The sequence below is a fragment of the Drosophila busckii genome, chromosome 3L (assembly GCF_011750605.1).
Source record: "Drosophila busckii strain San Diego stock center, stock number 13000-0081.31 chromosome 3L, ASM1175060v1, whole genome shotgun sequence".
Classification (NCBI taxonomy): Eukaryota; Metazoa; Arthropoda; class Insecta; order Diptera; family Drosophilidae; genus Drosophila; species Drosophila busckii.
In genome coordinates, this window is record NC_046606.1 from 6,234,417 (window position 1) to 6,253,093 (window position 18,677).

At 47.6% G+C, this 18,677-nt stretch overlaps 1 protein-coding gene across 6 annotated transcripts in view; it reads left to right on the forward strand.

Moving 5' to 3' along the window:
* Positions 1-17,827, forward strand: part of LOC108599734 (spectrin beta chain, non-erythrocytic 5) — a 33,342-nt gene extending 15,515 nt beyond the window's left edge. For 3 of the 6 annotated variants that reach the window (XM_017986741.1, XM_017986740.1, XM_017986738.2), the window contains 15 exons: positions 309-499; positions 568-735; positions 2,242-2,358; positions 2,417-2,679; positions 2,738-2,867; positions 3,067-3,254; positions 3,316-6,292; positions 6,345-6,484; positions 6,540-8,150; positions 8,438-11,291; positions 11,752-14,796; positions 14,854-15,169; positions 15,224-15,328; positions 16,375-16,755; positions 17,448-17,827. In XM_017986741.1, the coding sequence (XP_017842230.1) occupies positions 380-499; positions 568-735; positions 2,242-2,358; positions 2,417-2,679; positions 2,738-2,867; positions 3,067-3,254; positions 3,316-6,292; positions 6,345-6,484; positions 6,540-8,150; positions 8,438-11,291; positions 11,752-14,796; positions 14,854-15,169; positions 15,224-15,328; positions 16,375-16,755; positions 17,448-17,698 (12,666 nt within the window). In that variant the 5' untranslated portion in view covers positions 309-379 and the 3' untranslated portion in view covers positions 17,699-17,827. Of the gene's footprint in view, positions 1-308; positions 500-567; positions 736-2,241; positions 2,359-2,416; positions 2,680-2,737; positions 2,868-3,066; positions 3,255-3,315; positions 6,293-6,344; positions 6,485-6,539; positions 8,151-8,437; positions 11,292-11,751; positions 14,797-14,853; positions 15,170-15,223; positions 15,329-16,374; positions 17,002-17,447 lie in introns of all 6 variants that reach the window. The other 3 variants (XM_017986737.2, XM_033293683.1, XM_017986742.1) reach the window with 3 other exon arrangements.
* Positions 17,828-18,677: the final 850 nt, after the last annotated feature.

Consider the following 18,677-nt stretch of genomic DNA (forward strand, 5'->3'; position numbering starts at 1 on the left):
AATTGAGGCGCTGATGCATTTTTCTATTTCATTTATAGTGATTGACTCGTTAGCAGCTATAAAATTTAGGCCTAGGCAATAAATCTGTTGAACTCATTGGGCATAGCTTATCGTTAAATTATGTTGCAATAGCAACTCAAGCGGAAACGAGTGGACTTGGGGTTTCTACTACTATTCGTAAGCTCTTTGTAGTGCAAACAGCACTCATCGAACTATTGATTTAACGTTGGGGTGTTAAATCAAAACAAAAGCGTTTAGGTTTAGGCACTTGTGTGGCTGCTTAACTAATCGCTTGCCTGTACTTTCAGCATCACAATATGAACCTGGCGGGTATTCCACGCTGCAGGCGTCATCCAACAGTCGTGGATCCACAGCCAATATGACGCAGCGCGATGGGATTATTAAATTCGAGAATGAGCGCATTAAGACGCTGCAGGAGGAACGTCTACACATCCAGAAGAAAACCTTTACAAAATGGATGAATTCGTTTCTGATCAAGGTGAGTGTGTCCAAAATAATAATCAATTCATATTTGTTGACTCTTTTCTGCTGCTGCTGCTCGAACAGGCCAAAATGGAGGTCGAAGACCTATTCACAGATCTAGCCGATGGCATCAAGCTGCTGAAGCTGCTTGAGATTATATCGTCGGAGAAACTGGGCAAGCCGAACAGTGGACGCATGCGCGTACACAAAATTGAAAATGTCAACAAGAGTCTGGCATTCTTGCACACCAAGGTAAGTGGCACTTAAAGAGCGAGATAGCGCTAGTCGGAGCGTTGTGAGCGGTGTAGCGCATGAGTGAGAGGCCTACGCATTTTGTAGAAAGTGCAAGTCGATGTTGCGCAGTTGCGCGTGGCAGCGTTGCGTGCTTTGTTTGCCACATGAGGCCACAGACGAAAGACGACAAAGAGTTATGGGACTGCAACAGCATATAAACCATATATATATGTGTATATATAAATTTATGTATGTTTACTTTTGTCTGCGCAGATAAAAAACGACACTTTATTTACGTACATAAATATAAATTTAATTACCTTTGGCTTGGCGAGCAATTTCTTAAACATTTGCATACTTTCTAATGCACAACGCGCTGCAAAATGCGCTGACAGTGCAGTAATTAAAGCTTTTAAGGGTATAGCGGACTGCAGATACACTTTGGATAACATTTGATAGGTCATTTTGGCAGCATACTAAAGTTAAAAGGCAGTGAATGATGAATGGATGGATAAATAGATGATAGCTTATATATATAAAGATAATAGATATAAAACAGATAATTATGAAATACAAATAATTCAGAAAGATATAAGCAGAATCGTATTTAAATCAAAAAATAAAATTAATTTTTTGAAAATATTCAGAGAGTCAATAATATCACGCATTATTTTAGAACTCAGATTGTAGAATGCATTAATTTTATTGCATTTACTTGTTTTTAATGCTTTTCAGCTGCTTAGTAGAGTATTTCGTAGTCCCAACTAACACCTTTATATATTATGTGGTTTTTTCCAATTTTCATTATTATTCTGCATACGCTCAACATTGTTTGTTATAAATTTTATTTTGCCATTCCGTGTCGGCACATTTTCTGCCGACTTTCTTTGCTTGAATTTGATTTTAATTGTATGTGTGTGGAATCCATAGATGTAGCCAGCAAGTCTCTGAGTCTCTCGGCCTCAACTATATACTATATAGCTATATAGCGTGCGACATAGTTTCACTTGAGGTCTATCTATCAGCTAGTACGCTTTGCTTTAAGCCTAATCTAATTAGAAACAATGGCGTTTATTTGAATGCACATTAAATGCAGCTAAATGTTGCAACAACAACAAATGACACTAGTGAAAGTTTTTTTTCATTTGTCATTTATTGCATTTTAATTGGTTTTTCAGCTTGAAGAAGCTTGGAAATTAATCAAGCTGCAGTTTTCTAGGCTCGGCCTAGTCTTGCTGTCTGCTATGCCATGACCTACTATTAATTCAAATGAACCTCAGTCTGCAGGTCAAGCACCTGCTAAGCAGTGTGGAGGGCACACAACACAAAACACGAGATAGAGACGCTTTGATAATGCGTGGGGTTCACTTGTCGCTAGTTTTCCACTCTTTTGTCTCTGTCGTAATTCAATACTCAGCTTAGCAGCTAAGACTTGGGGCAAACCAGTTGCTGTTATGACAATTTGTAGTAGGGAATGTTCTCATATTTTATAGAATTATTTATTTACTCTATGCTCAATTGCAGGTACGCTTGGAGTCCATTGGTGCTGAGGACATTGTCGATGGCAATCCCAGATTGATCTTGGGTCTTATTTGGACCATCATTTTGCGTTTCCAAATTCAAGAAATCGTCATTGATGTGGTAAGCCGACACTTGTTAAAAAATACTGTTAAATACTAAAAGTTATTTCTGCTTGCAGGACGAAGAAAACGAATCAAGTGAGAAGCGTTCAGCCAAAGATGCGCTGCTCTTGTGGTGTCAGCGTAAGACGCATGGTTATCCAGGTGTTAATATAACGGACTTTACATCTTCATGGCGTTCTGGTTTGGGCTTCAATGCACTCATACACTCACACCGACCCGATCTATTCGACTACACCACCATTGTTAATTCAAAGAATTCCAATTTGGATAACTTGAATCATGCCTTCGACACGGCAGCCAATGAATTGGGCATACCAAGGTAAGTAGAGAGTCTTAATACAACCAAGTCAGATATGTGACGCTTTATTTTGTTATAGTCTGCTGGATGCTGAGGATATTGACTCGGCGCGACCGGATGAGAAATCGATCTTGACCTATGTAGCTTCATATTATCACACGTTTGCGCGCATGAAGAACGAACAGAAGAGCGGCAAGCGTATTGCGAATGTGAGTAGCAATCGAATCGAATGGAATGTGCCTACAATGGGTGACAGTCAGGGTCTCGGCTGGTTGACTGACTGGCAGCAGCTGCTGCAGCGTGACGACTTAACACGCTCTACTTCAGTCAAACGATTGCAGATCAATACGCATTGAACTGGGCTGGGCGCACTAGAAAGTCTAACCCTCTTTCTTTTTGTTTTTGTAGATTGTGGGCCAGTTGATGGATGCGGATCGCAAGAAGATACAGTACGAACGTCTGACCACAAATCTGCTGAGCTGGATAAGACAAAAGACGTTGGAGCTGCAGCAGCGCGACTTTCCCAATTCGCTTGAGGGCATACAGCGTGAGCTGCTAGCGTTTAAGGAATATCGCACCATAGAGAAGCCACCCAAGTGCGTTTATTTTAAACAAATCTAATGCTGCTGAACTGCACTAACTTTTACCTTTTTGCAGATACAAGGAACGCAGTGAAATTGAAGCGCTTTACTTTACCATCAATACGCTGCTGAAGGCTTTGAATCAGCCGCACTTTAATCCGCAGGAGGGACAGCTGGTGAATGATATAGAGAAAGCCTGGCAGATTCTCGAGTATGCCGAGCACAATCGCGAGGTTGCGTTGCGTGAGGAGCTGCTGCGCCAGGAGAAGCTCGAGCAGCTGAACTACAAGTTTGAGAAGAAGTCTGTGCTGCGCGAGGGTTATCTGAAGGAAATGATACAAGTGCTCTCAGATCCGCGTTATCTGCGCCAAGTGGATGCTACGCTGAAGAAGCATGAGGCCATTTCCGCTGATATTTTGGCGCGCGTCGAACGTTTCAATGACTTGACTGCCATGGCCAATGAGCTGGCCAAGGAGAACTATCATGGCAAGGAGCGTGTGCAGCGTCGCGAGCAGGAAGTGATGGACAAATGGCGCAAGCTGCTGGAGCTGCTCGAAAATCAGCGTCTCAATCTGTCACAAATGAGCAACTTGATGAATTTGTTGCGTGAAATTGGCAGCACCACAGAGTCGGTGCGTGAGCTGCAGCAGCAGTTTGCCTCCGAGGATGTAGGTCCGCATCTGCTGGGCGTGGAGGAGCTGCTGCAAGCGCATTCACTCCAAGAGCTGCAAGTGAACACCTATGGCGAAACGCTAAAGCGTTTCAATCGTCAGGCGCTGCCCTACAAGAGCTCAGAGCACAAGGATGCAGCGTTGCTGGCGCAAAGATTAGCGCAGCTGGAAGAAGCCTACGCAGAGCTGCTGAAGCTGAGCGCCGCCAGACGCGCGAGACTCGAAGAAGCGCGCAACTTCCATCACTTTATGGAGGATTACGACAATGAGGAGAGCTGGCTGGTGGACAAGCAGCGCATTTGTAAAACGGGCATAACCGCCAAGGATTTGCGCGCTGTGCTCTCGCTGCAGCAGAAGCATAAAGCGCTGGAGGATGAAATCAAATCACGCAAGCCCAAGTCCACACAAATGTCGGAGGCAGGCAAGCGCCTGATTAACGAACAGCATCCACGCTCGAGTGAAATAACAAGCCGCATGGATTCGCTGGCAGAGCATTGGCAGGCGCTGGAGTCGCTAGTGGAGCTGCGCCGTCGTCAGCTGGAGGATGCTGCTGAGGCGTATCAGTTCTATACGGATGCCAATGAGGCAGAGTCATGGCTGAATGAGAAAATGGCGCTTGTGAACTCCAAGGATTATGGCAGTGATGAGCCCTCGGCGCAGGCGTTGCTGCAGCGTCATCGCGATCTGCAGGGCGAACTCAATGCCTACAGCGGCGATATACTCAATCTCAATCAGCAGGCGGACAAGCTAATCAAGGCGGGCATTTGCACGCTTGAGTTGACTGCGGCGGAGCCAGAGCTGGCGGAGCTGGAGCAGGAGGAGTGGGTGAATGAAACGCGGCTGGTGCCCAAGGAAGTGTGGGAGGATGAATGGGTGGAAAAGCTGGAGCACAAGAAAGTAACCGAAACCAAAATGCTGCCCCATGTGCGCTCGTTGTTCCCATTCGAGGGTCAGGGCATGAAAATGGAAAAGGGTGAAGTGATGCTGCTCAAGTCGAAGACCAACGATGACTGGTGGTGTGTGCGCAAGGACAATGGCCATGAGGGCTTCGTGCCCGCCAACTATGTGCGTGAGATTGAGGCACGTCCTGTGGCCTGCATTGTGCCCAAGGCGGAGAAGGTCAAGAGTCTGCAAAAGGTAAAGAAGACTATACTAGTGCGCCAAGTGGTGCCCGTGAAGCGCATTAAGCCAGTGAGTGTGGCGCCCAAGCCTTTGGTGCAGCGTCGCAGCAGCAGCCAAAGCATACAGGACAATGCGGATAGCGTGGAGAAGCGACAGCAACGCATCAATGCCACCTATGATGAGCTGCAGGAAATGGCGCAGAAGCGTCATGCGCTGCTTGAGGATTCGATACATCTCTTTGGCTTCTATCGCGAGTGCGATGACTTTGAGAAATGGATGAAGGAGAAGGAGCGCATGGTCAAGTCGGAGGATGTGGACGATGGTGTGGACAATGCCAAGCGCAAATTTGAAAAATTCATAACCGATTTGTCTGCGGCCTCCAAGCGTGTGGAGCAAATTGATGGCGCTGTAGACACTTTCCGGCGTCAGGGACACTCGCAGCTGGACAAGATCATAGCCAGACAGCGGCAAATACATCAGATATGGCAGCGCCTCAACAATGCCAAGGCACAGCGTGAAAAGAGTCTGGAGGGCGCCTCCAGCGTGGAGCTGTTCAATCGCACCTGCGACGAGGCCAAGGTCTGGATGAGCGAGAAGATGCTGCAGCTGGATACAGCTGTGATTACACCAGATTTGAAAACAGTGCAGGCGCTGCAGCGACGTCATCAAAATCTGGAGCGCGAACTGGCGCCGGTGGAGGAAAAGGTCAACCGCGTCACCTATTTGGGCAACTCTGTGAAGAACGCTTATCCCGCCGAGCGTGACAATGTCAATGCGCGTCAGCAGGAGGTACAAGACATGTGGCAGCAGGTGCAGCAACGTGGCAGCGAACTGCGCGCACGCATTGAGTCCGAGGTGGGTCAACAGATCTTCAACAACAGCGCCAAGACGCTGCTGGCGTGGATTGACTCTGTCAAGGATCAGCTCAATGCAGATGAATCAGCGCGCGATGTAGAAACTGCCAACAATCTGCTAAAGAAACACAATGATCTGGGTGAGGACATCAAGGCGCATGACAACGAATTCCAGGAGGTCATACAGCTGGGCAAGCAGCTGTCCGATGGCAAACCCAACATGGCAGAGACTGTGCAGCTGATCGAGCGCTTAAAGGCTGAGCAGGATGCCATACATCGCGGCTGGGCTGAGAAGCAAAAGTGGCTGCTGCAGTGCGTCGAGCTGCAAATGTTCAATCGCGAAGCGGATAAAATCGATGCTACTACCAAGAGTCATGAAGCATTCCTGGAGTACAATAATCTGGGCGTAAGTATGAGCAGCCAAGTTCGCAACTTAAACTTACATTTTTTGATTGTAGTCCTCGCTGGATGAAGTGGAAGCCATACTGAAGCGTCATTTGGACTTTGAGAAGAGCCTAATGGCTCAGGATAAAATACTCAAAGGCTTTTCGGATAATGCGGACAAGCTCATAGCCAATGATCACTACGATGCCAAGTAGTAAGTTTTTGCTTATACAAACTCAAAGCTTTGCTAATCTCTGCTCTCTTTTTAGCATTGGAGAGCGTCGCAAGCAAGTGCTGGGCAAGCGCAAGGCTGTTAAGGATCGCGCTTTTGAGCGCAAGCGTCTGCTGCAGGCCTCGAAGGACTATCACAAGTTTGCCGCCGAAGCGGATGACCTCAAGGTTTGGCTGCAGGATAAAACCAAAATCGCCGGCGATGAGAGCTACAGAGACTTGAGCAATCTGCCGCGCAAGCTGCAAAAGCACAAAGCCTTTGAGCGTGAGCTGCGCGCCAACGAAGGACAACTGCGCAATGTGAACAAGGATGGCGAGGCGCTTATACAAGCAGAGAATCGTGTGGTTGAGGTCGAGCGCCGCGTTGCCGACTTGAACAAAAAGTGGAAGGATCTGCTTACACTGTCTGAGGACAAGGGACGCAAGCTGGAGCAGGCGGCGTCGCAGCGTGAACACAATCGCGCTATTGAGGATGCCAAGAAGAAGGTAGAAGAGCTTGACTCTGCTTTGAAGTCCAAGGATGTGGGCACTGATTTGCGCAGCTGCAAGGATCTGATTAACAAGCAGCAAATACTTGAGTCGGAAATCACTATTTGGGATCAAAAGGTTGCCGAGCTGGTGTCCACTGGCGATGATATGGCGCATGAGGGACACTTCAATGCCAAGCACATCGAAGATGAAACAAAGGAACTGCAGCAACGCTTCAAGGATCTGCGCACGCCCACGCAAATGCGTCGCGATAAGCTAGAGGAGAGCTTAAACTTCCACAAGTTTGTCTTTGAGCTGGATGCAGAGTTCCATTGGATCAACGATCATATGCCCGCAGCCAAGTCCAATGAGCTGGGACAGAATTTGCATCAAGCGCAGTCTCTCTACAAGAAACACAAGAAGCTGGAGGCGGAAATCAAAGGACATCAGCCCATGATCAACAAAGCGCTGCAGGCTGGACAAGCGCTCATTGCTCTGGAGCATCCCGAGCAGCAGCAAGTGGCCGCACTCTGCGCTGAGCTGCAGCAAGCTTGGCAGCAGTTGGATCAGCACTGCAGCGAACGCTCGCGCAAGCTGGAAATGTCGCTCAAGGCGCAGCAATATCTGTTCGATGCCGGCGAGATTGAGTCCTGGTTGGGTGAACGCAACAATGCGCTGCGTTCCACTGAGCACGGTCGCGATCGTGACTCGGCAGCCAAGTTGCTGACCAAACACAAGACCATCGAGCTGGAGTTGGACACATATTCGAGCATTGTCACCGAAATGGGACACACCTGCGCCGCCATGATCAGCGCCCATCATCCGGATAGCAAAGTGTTGGCCGCCAAGCAGCAGCTCATAGAGCAAATGCTCAAATCTCTGCATAAATTGGCCTCACAGCGTCAGCTGCGTCTCATGGAGAGTCTGTCCAAGCATGAGTACTTCCTCGAAGCGGATGAAGTGCAGCAGTGGATCAGAGAACAAGAGCAGACTGCCTCGTCCGAAGACTACGGACAGGACTTTGAGCATCTGCAGCTGCTGCAGAACAAGTTTGATGATCTGAAGCATCGTGTTGAGGTTGGCGCCGATCGTGTGGATCAGTGCGAGCTGCTGGCCAAGAAGCTCATCGACTCCGAGAGCACATATGCCAATGAGGTGGAAAAGAGACAGGAACAACTAAGGTGAGTCCATAAAAAATACTAAGCAACAAATTAGAAAACATTTGCTAAGCTCGAAAGTTAATTTAAAAAATTGTTTCTAACATTTTAAGATGTTTTTGTTCTTGCTTTAAATATATTTTGTAATTAAATGAAACTATTGTTGTAATTTTAAAATTGATTTAAATTGATCTACAAAGTTTATCTACAAAAAAATTTAAGTAATTTTCAAGTTAGGAAGCTTTTTACTTATAATTATTAAATTAGAAATATTTGTATATTTAATTAATTAAAATTTATTTTGCTTACAGAACGTCTTGGGAGAACCTCTTGCAGCTGTTGAACCAACGCGAACAGAAGTTGCATGCCGCTGGTGAAATCCATCGCTTCCATCGTGATGTGGCCGAGGCGCTGTTCCGCATTCAAGATAAGAACGCAGCGCTGTCCAGCGAGCTGGGCAAGGATTTGAACTCTGCGCTGGCGCTGCTGCGTAAACACGAAGGTTTCGAGAATGATTTGGTAGCGCTGGAGGCGCAACTGCAGGTGCTGGTGGAGGATTCAGTGCGTCTGCAGGCAAAATATCCATCGAATGCCACAGCCATAGCGCAGCAACAGGACAAAGTGGTGGCCGCATGGAATGATCTAAAGGAGCGCTCGACAGCACGTGGCGATCGTTTGGCTGCCAGCTCCGATTTGCAGACATTCCTTACAGATGTTAGGGATATAGTCAGCTGGTCGGCCAATCTGCGTGCAGCGCTGCAAGCAGAGGAGCATGTAAGCGATGCAGCTGGCGCCACCGCCTTGAAGATACAACACGATGCCATCTATGGCGAGATCGAAGCACGCGAGGACAAGTTCCGCTATCTGAACGAGCTGAGCGATTCGATGGTGCAAACTGGACACTATGCCGCCGCCGATGTGGAGGAGAAATGCGCTGCCATGTTGGATGAACGCCAGAAGCTGCACGCCGCCTGGAACAAGAAGAAGATTATGCTGGAGCAGAAAATCGATTTGTTCTGCTTCCTGCGCGATGCCAAGCAAATCGATAATCTGTCCAGCAGTCAGCAGGCGGCACTCAGCAGCTCCGACTTTGGCCAGACCGTCGAGGATGTGCAGAACCAAATCAAAAAGCACGACGAATTCGAGCGACTGATACAAACGCAGGAGGAGAAGGTAGCGCTGCTGCAGGATCATGGGCGCAAGCTAATCGAGCAGCGTCACTACGACAGCGCCAATATACAGAGCATACTGCAAGGCGTGCTGGAGCGCAGACAAAAGGTCAAGGATCTGTGTGCAGTCCGGCGCTATAAGCTGGAGGATGCGCTGCTCTATGCGAAGTTTGTGCGCGACTGCGCTGAGGCCGAGTCCTGGATAGCGGAGAAGCAAAAGAAACTGGAGGCAGATGCTGCCAGCTATGCGGAGGTTACGAAGCTGGATGAGAAGATTAAGAAGCTGCAGAAGCATCAAGCGTTCCAAGCTGAAGTGGCTGCCAATCAAGGACGCATACAGGAGATACAACAAACGGGCGTCATCTTGCTAAGCAAGCAGCATGAGAGCTCGCCAGAGATTAAGCAGAACATAGAACGTGTGCTGGCTGCCTGGCAGGGTTTGCTTGCCGAGCTGGAGCAGCGTGGACGCGGCTTGGAGGAAGCGCAGGACATACTCGAGTTCAATAATCAGCTGGACAAGCTGGCTGCCTGGATCAGAGACAAGGAAATGATGGTGCAAGCAAGCGACACTGGACGCGATCTGGAGCACTGCAATGCGCTGATGCGCAAGCTGGACGATGTGGACTCGGACATGCGTGTGGATGATCAGCGCGTCAGGCACATCAATCAGCTGGCCGACAAGCTCATCAATCAAACGCAAACGCCAGCGGATACGCAAAGTGTGGACAAGCGACGTCGTGACTTCAATCACAACTGGCGGCAGCTGCAAGGTGCACTCAATGCCTATCGCGCTTTGCTCAGCGGCGCCAATGAGATACACGTGTTCAATCGCGATGTGGACGACACTGCGGAGCGCATTGCTGAGAAGGCTTTGGCTATGAGCTCAGCGGATACGGGACGCGATTTGGCTGCGGTTGAAGCGCTCATCAGACGCGAGGAAGCGCTGGAGCGTGACATGTCTGCTGTGAAGCAAAAGATTGCCGAGCATGAAGCTGCCGCTGTGGAGTTGGCACAAAAGTATCCCGAGCGTGGCGCTCAGGTGATCGAACGCAAGCTGCAGGAGCTGCACAAGAGCTGGGCGGAGCTGCAAAGTCTCTGCACGCAGCGCCAGCAGCTGCTGAACGAAGCGTATCTGATACACAAGTTTGTGTCGGATGTGCGTGAGCTGGAGCTTTGGGTCAACGATATGGTTAAGAAGATGCACGCCACGCAGTCGCCAGCAACTATCAACGATTGCGAGACGCAGCTGGAGCTGCATCAGGAACGCAAAGTGGAAATCGAAGGACGTGAGCAGGCATTTGTTGCTTTGAAGCAGCAAGGCGAGCAGCTGCAGGCGCAGACCAAACAGCCCAAGCAAGTGAAGCAGCAGCTGCAAGTGCTCTCCGATCTGCATGCCACGCTACTCGAGGCTTGGACCGAACGCGCACGCGACTTAACCGAAGCACATCAGCTGCAGCTTTTCAAGGCGCAGCTCGAGCAGGTGGAGATTTGGCTGGCCAACAAGGAAGCCTTCCTCAACAACGATGATCTGGGTGATAGCTACACAGCTGTGGAGCGTCTGCTCAAGAAACACGATGCCTTTGAGAAGCTGCTGGATGCCGAGCATGTTGTTGCTCTACAAAAGTTTGGCAACAGCATTTTAGAAAGCGAGCCCAAGGATGCGGATGCCATTATACAGCAGCTGGCTTATGTGGCGCGTCGCAAGCAGAAGCTGCTGGACTTGAGCGCGGAGCGCAAGGCGCGTCTGCAACAATCGCTGCAGCTGCAAGAATTTCTGCGCAGTCTCTACGAGATCGATCGCTGGCTGGTGCAGAAACTGCAAGTGGCACATGATGAAAACTATCGCGAGCCCAGCAATCTGCAGAGCAAGATTCAGAAGCATCAAGCCTACGATGCGGAGCTGCTGAGCAACTCACCGCGAGTGCAGGCGGTGATACAGGAAGGCGAGCAGTTGATCAAGGCCGAGCATTATGCCAAGGAGGAAATAGCACAACAGGTAGGCAAGCTATAAATAAATCAGTTAAAATTAGACGCAGCCAACTTGTTATGCACTTTGAGCAGCATATTTAAACATTGCCAAAGTTATTTATTGTCTTGAGTCTCGAACATCTTAATAATCGTTGTTTATTGATAGCAAAAACTAATTAAGTAATAAGTTAAAAATAAACGTATCCAACTTGGTAATGCACTTTAAACATTGTTGAATATGCGATAAGATTTTTAGCATTGATCAAGAGTTTATCAAAATCTAAAACAGAATTGTGTACTAAATCGTTTTTCTTACCTAATTTAAAATAATCGAACACCAACTATATACGCTTTGGATATAGGATTATCTTCATAACAAGTTAGCAGTCCTAGTTTTTATAAGAGCTGAGATCTTTTTGATCATACAGACTGAAATGTTAATTTACTATACAAAAGAGTATCAAACTAAAATTCTTTGGCTCTTCTAGGTTTCCCTCCTGGCTGGCGACTGGTCCAAGCTCAAGGCCGCATCGCAGACCAAAAAGGAGAAGCTGCAACAAGCGTACGAAGCTTTGGCCTTCAATCGCAGCGTGGACGAGTTCAACAACTGGATGGATGAGGTTGAGCTGCAGCTGTCCAGCGAAGATTACGGCAAGGATTTGACTACTGTAAGCAATCTGCTGAAGAAGCACGAACGTCTGGAAGTGGATGTAGCGCATCACAATGAGCTGGCGGAGCAGCTGAAGCAAAAGGATGAGCACTACTTCCAGGCGCAGCATTTCCTGCGTGAGGAAATACACGAGCGCGCCATGGCGGCCATCAAGCGCTACAATTCACTGCATGAGCCGCTGGCTATACGGCGTGAGAACCTGGAGGATTCGCTCAGCTTGCAGCAGTTCCTGCGCGATGCAGAGGATGAGCTGCAGTGGCTGGCAGAGAAGCAGCTGGTGGCAGGCTCACAGGATTTGGGCAGCAGTTTGTTGGCTGTGCAGGGTTTGCAAAAGAAGCACAATGCACTGGAAGCGGAGCTGACGTCACAGGAGCCGCTTATCCAAGCGCTGCTGCAGCGTGGCCAGCAGATGATACGCGATAATCATTTCGCTAGTGAGCAGCTGCAGTACAAGTCGGAGCTGCTGCAGCAGCAGCTGGCGCAGCTCAAGGATTTGACTTCGATTAGAAGACTGCGTCTGCTCGATGCTGTGGAGAGTCAACTGTTCTATGTGGAGGCCAACGAAGCGGATGCCTGGATGCGTGAAAAGCGTCCTATACTAACCAGCAGTGACTATGGCCGCGATGAAATGTCCGTGCAGACGCATCAGAAGAAGCTGGAGGTGCTGCAACGCGAGCTGGCCGCCTTTAAGCCTTCCATCGACAAGGTCAACAAGCTGGCCACGGGCTTGATCGAACGCCATCACTTTGACAGCGCCAATATTCAGGAGAAGAACGGCACTGTCAATCAGCAGCATGTGGAGCTGCTGCGTCTGGCCAAGGAGCGTGAGCAGCGCTTGACCGAATGCAAAAAGCTGTTTGAATATCTTAGAGAAACTGCCGAGCTGCATGAATGGATAGGCGATCAAATGACAGTCACTGCTAGCGAGGATTATGGCGAGGATGTGGAGCATGTGGAGCAGCTTATGTTAGCCTTTGAATCCTTTGTCAACAATTTGAATGCCAATGAAGCGCGTGTTGAGGCTTGCCTGGAGCGTGGCGATCGTTTGATACAGGAGAACAATCCTTATCGCAGCTCCATCAAGTCCAAGCGTGATGAAACCAAACAGCTCTGGGATGAGCTTAAGGATCTGGTGCATGCGCGTCAGGATGCACTGGCGGGCGCCAAGCAGGTGCACGTCTACGATCGTGTAGCAGATGAAACTATTGGTCTGATCAATGAAAAGGATGCTTCACTTATATCCGAGGACTATGGCCAGGATTTGGAGAGCATACAAGCGCTAGGACGCAAGCATCAAGTTTTCGAAAGCGAGCTGATTGCTATTAAGGAGCAAGTGGACTCTGTGCTCGTCGAAGCGCAAAAGCTGGGCGAGATCTATCCCGATGCACGTGAGCACATCGAAGTAAAACGCGATGAAACCGTCGAATCCTGGACAGATTTGCAGCAGAAGACGCAGGCGCGCAAGGGCAAACTTACCCAAGCGGAGCAGCTGCAATCTTACTTCGATGAGTATCGCGATTTGATTGCCTGGATCAACGAAATGCTGGCCAAGATTACAGCACCCGAGCTGGCCACGAGCGTTGCAGGCGCAGAGCTGCTGCTGGCCTCCATCAAGGAGCATCACACAGAGATACGCGCACGCGATGAAACCTTTGCCAACTTTACCAGCAATGGACAGCAGCTGATCAAGGAGAAGCATTTCCTCGCCCAGGAGGTGGAGGATAAGATCAAAGTACTGCAGGCGCGCCATGAACTGCTGGAGCATACACTGCAGCAGCGCAAGGAGATCTATGAGCTGAATCTGGATACACAGCTGTTCCTGAAGGATGCTGAGATATTGGAGCAATGGATTAGCAGTCGCGAGCCACAGCTCAAGGATGCCAAGCTGGGTGACTCTATACCACAAGTGGAGGATCTGCTGCGACGCCATGAGGACTTTGAGAAAACTGTTGCTGCCCAGGAGGAGAAATTCCAGGCTATCAAGCGCATTACGCTGCTGGAGCAACGTTTCCGCAAGCAGCTGGAGCATGAGAAGCAGGCCAAGTTGAAAGAGAAGGAGCGTCTGGAACGCGAACGCCTGGAGCAGCTCAAGCAACGCGAGCTGCAGCGTCTCAACGAAGAGCGTCGTCGCGCCGAGAAGCAGCAAGAGCATCGCAATGCTGCCGCGCAAGAGAAGACGCCGATCTTCAGCACGCCTATGGTGACCATAAGCGGCAACAGCCAGCCCAGCAGTCCTGCCATTTCCCAAACCCAGCTGCGTCCCACTTATCCCGAGTCCTCCTCGCAGGAGGATGCTCTGGCGCTGCAGAAGAGCAGCTCCAGCGGCATGTTCGGCGATCGCCTGCGTCGCGGCTCGGCGGACGCCAATGTCAAGCGTGCCGAGAGCATGAAGGTGCAACCCAAGCAGCCCAAGCGTACTCCCTCCTTCACCACCAGACGTCGTGCTCAGTCCTTCCGCAAGAATCAAAAGGGCGAGGGCTTTGATCTGCCGCCTGTTGAAATCCAAGGCATGCTGGAACGCAAGCATGGACTGCAGTCGGGTGGCAAGAAGGCGCCCGTGCGCAGCTGGAAGCAATTCCATACCGTGCTCTGTGGCCAGCTCGTTTGCTTCTTCAAGGATGAGAACGACTTTCTGCAGCAGAAGACAGCGAATGCTCCAGTGAACATTTTGGGCGCCAAGTGCGAGCGTGCCGATGATTATACCAAGAAGAAGTATGTGTTCCGTCTAAAGCTGCCCGACGGCAGCGAATTTCTGTTCGAGGCACCATCGCTGGATATTATGAACGATTGGGTGCGCAAGATCAGCTTCCATGCCAGTCTGCCGCCAAATCTACAGCTGCTGAGCTACGATGAGTCCATGAAGGTAAGACCACAAGTCTTTATAACATGTAAAATATTAATGTATTAATTCTTTTAACAGCAACAAAGCAGCAGCTCCCCAGACATTAAAGTCACCGCCAATTTGGAATCGCCTGTTAGCTCACGCAACTCCTCGCCAGACTCGCAGCGTCGCAGCAGCGGCGGCAACACCCTAGACAGCAGCGCCACGCCCCAGATGGCCTTCCTGCAGCGTCAAATGCAACAGCAGCAACAACAAACCTCCCAGCCCAGTTCACCCACGTCAGGCTTCGATCAGAAGCCACCAATTCCACCCCGTGGTGCGCCACCAGTTGCCAATCAGCGCCAGAGCCAAGAGAACTTGGTGGTGCTGCGACAGCGTCAAAGCAGCAGCAATGGTAACTGCAATTAAATTATAATTTAAATGAAATATTAATGCTTACTTTGTTTAGACTTAACTGATGGACGGCAAGCAGCTACGCTGCCCGCTGGTCTCAATGGCAACAGCAAGGATGACAGCGTGGTGATGAAGCGCAACAGCGAGTCCAGACAATCAGGTAAGCTAGGCAGCCATTAAGATTTGTTTTGTCCACAGGATTATGGTATGACGAGTAGGAAGCATAAAGTTAGATTAGGCAACAAAGCGAGTTAGACTATATGCTGAGAACATATTGATAGATTTGAATGCAATACACAGCAGTTAAAGCTTATTTAATTATGAATTATTCAACAAGTTTAAAAAATATACCACTCACAAGTGATAAATTATAAAGAGCTATGCATAGTATTAGTTTATTAGTTTTATTCTGGCACTTCACTCACTGCTTATTTAGCCGCCAACAGTCCGCGCACAAGTGAACTGCATGGCACTGGCTTACAGACTGACCTCCCAAACTCACACACATTTCTTAGACAGTGCAATAACAGAGGGTGAGAGCGCAAGCTGCTCAGAGCACGTGAGTGACAGGCAAAGGCTTGTGTTAACAGCCCGTAGGCTTGCTTATGAGAGCGAGAGCGTATGCAGTCGATCGCTCTCAGCTGCTGCGACCAGAGCGTCGCTGTTTTGGTTGCTTAGAGAGCGCCCATCGTACGACGTAGGTGGCGCTGTTTTGACTTGCACGTCTCTTTCGACTAAATGCAAGCGTCGCTGCTTTGTTGCTAAGAGAGCGCTTACGCTCAGTTTACAGTTAGTTTTGACTGCAGCTAGAAAACGAGCAAAAGCTACAAAAGAAAAGAAGCACTGAAGCTACGTGACCACGTGCAAAATAAATAAAATGTTCTTATTTGGAGAATAGCTTTAATAGTTTGAAAAAAAGTGTCTAATGAGCCTTACTTATGGTAATTGTAAAAATAAGACATACATATAAGGTTAGATTGGTTTTATGTCATTTGTAGCTTCATTGATTAGAATTCTTTTGCTCTCAGTTATGCCATAATCAATCAAAATTTGTAGTCACTGTGCCTTCAGCTATTTGTATTTGTTCCTCACACACAACACACACATATACACTGACATACACCTTTTATTTATCACCCAAACAAACAAAAAAAACATGTGCAAATCATTTGTGTAAAATGTGTAAATCCATTAAATAAAATAAAGAAAATCCGCCACCATTGCCCACCACCATGCCGCCCGTAGGCAGCCAGCAGCATCATCAGCAACTGCAGCAGCAGCAACAGACAGCGCAAGTGCAACAGCGCATCAATGCATTCAATGCTGTTGCCAATCAGCAATCACCCGATTACTACAACAACAACGTGATTAGACAACAACAGCAACAGTTAATGGGTGGATCACCACAGCGTGTGCCGCCTGCGCATGGCGCTGGACGCTTTGATACAACGCGCAAGTTTATAGAGATGGAGATACAGTCGCCCAACAACAGCTACAACAACAATGGACACAGCAGCAGTAACAACAATTCGCCCAACAAGCGCACCATTAGCTATTCGAGCAGCACAGCGAGCAGCAATGGCAATGGTAATATTATGCAAAAAAGCTCAACAAAAACAACAACAATTGCAACTACGATAAGCAACAATTCAACAACAACGATAACAACAACAACCACACATCAGCAACAACAGCAAGCGACAAGCAGTCGCACGGTTTGGCATTTAACGAGCTCACCCACGTCATCCACCAAATCATCATCATCCAGCTATGTTGAACATAACAATGCCATCAGTAATCCAAGCTACATGGGTCTTAACGATGGAAACGGTGGTTAGCTACATATACATACATCATTACATACATACATACGTCCATGAGCATGCTAGATCAACTCGCCTCTACTCTACTACTACATATATAAACTATAACTTAGCTATAAGGCTTGACTGTTTCTTAACTTAACTTGAGCCTTTTATCTTCTCTTTCTATCTTTGGCATGGCATGTTAACTTTATACTATAAACAGAAACAACAATTGTTAAAACGGTGAAACTATCGCGTCGTTCTTATCTACGCAACAGTTTGCAAAGTATTCTACAAAATTTATCTCTTCGCTCTTTACTTAATCAAGCTAGCTGCATGCACACTTTTAACATTTTTATGTTAACACCTTAACATTTTATGTCTTCTTATGTTATGCATGCGCTTCAAACAACATACGCTTTATTTATTTGTACTATTTTATATTTATACTTGTCTTCTTTTGCTTTTCTGTAGGTTGGGGCAACAGTCGCTTTGAAGGCAATCGTCCCGTCTCGCTGCAACCCGACTCCATCAGCTTTACACGCGTCTCTGCGGAAAGTTCCAGCGAGAGCGAAGCCCAGTCCATTTCCTCGGTCTCCGGTGTCAAGGGCAGCAGCAAGAGCAAGGATGAGCGTCGCAGCGGCATGTTCCGCATATTTGGACGCAAGGGCGACAAGGAGAAGGAGAAGGATAAACGCCGCAACAGTCAAACGCCGCCACAGTAATGTTCAGTGACAGCCTTGCACCCGCCAACCTTCCGGCTTCTAACTTAACAAGCAAAATTTGTAAACAATTGTCGTCAATTGTTTTTGTATTTTTTATATATACATAAATATTTAATATTTAACCCACAAAAATTCGATAAAAACAAAACAAATGCTGTATGAAATAAACTAAAAACGCAAAAATGTATTTTTAAAATGTGTCTTCAAGCGAAATGAGTAAGAAAAAAGTATAAACAATTATTATTATTATTATATAAAGTCAATGTTTTAATTGCATTATAAAATGTAACTGTAAGTTTGTTCGTTGTATACTTATTCTTAAATATAATTTTCGTAAAAAACAAAAACAATAAATATATATTATTCTATATGTAAAAATCAATTGTTGTGAATTATTAACTGGTCAAATTACATTTAAATCCCCAGTGTAACTGCTATAGCCAATTTAAATTACTTTTTAAGCTCCTGCTCCATAAGTATCCTTCGCATATAAAAAGGACATATATTTTTGAATTCCTGGGCATCAAATACATCGATCTGCATTCAAGAATTTTCAAAATTGCACCAAAAATATTATTGAAAAAAATGCGACTAAGAGGTCGCAAAAATTGGCCAAAAAACACAAAATGCTCCTTTTCTCGGAAACTAAAAGGACTATAAGGATGTCCTTTGGTGCTAAAATAGTGCTCAGTGATACCTTTCAGAATATACCACTCACAGGACGAATGTCCTTACAGGAGCGGAGAAAAGCGGAGCTTTTTTCCTATACAGAAAAGTGGCTGTAACTCTGGAATCCTTTGCAGGATCAGGACGAAATTAGTGCCAAACGATGCGCAGTTAAGAGGACTATCGGCTGGGTAAAGGACATCCTTGTAGTCCTTGTAGTTCCTGAGTAAATAAGCATTTTGTGATTTTTGCCAAAATTTTGCGTGCTCAGGCCTGGAAAAATGGCGCTCGCTGGTTTCAATAGAAAACGCGA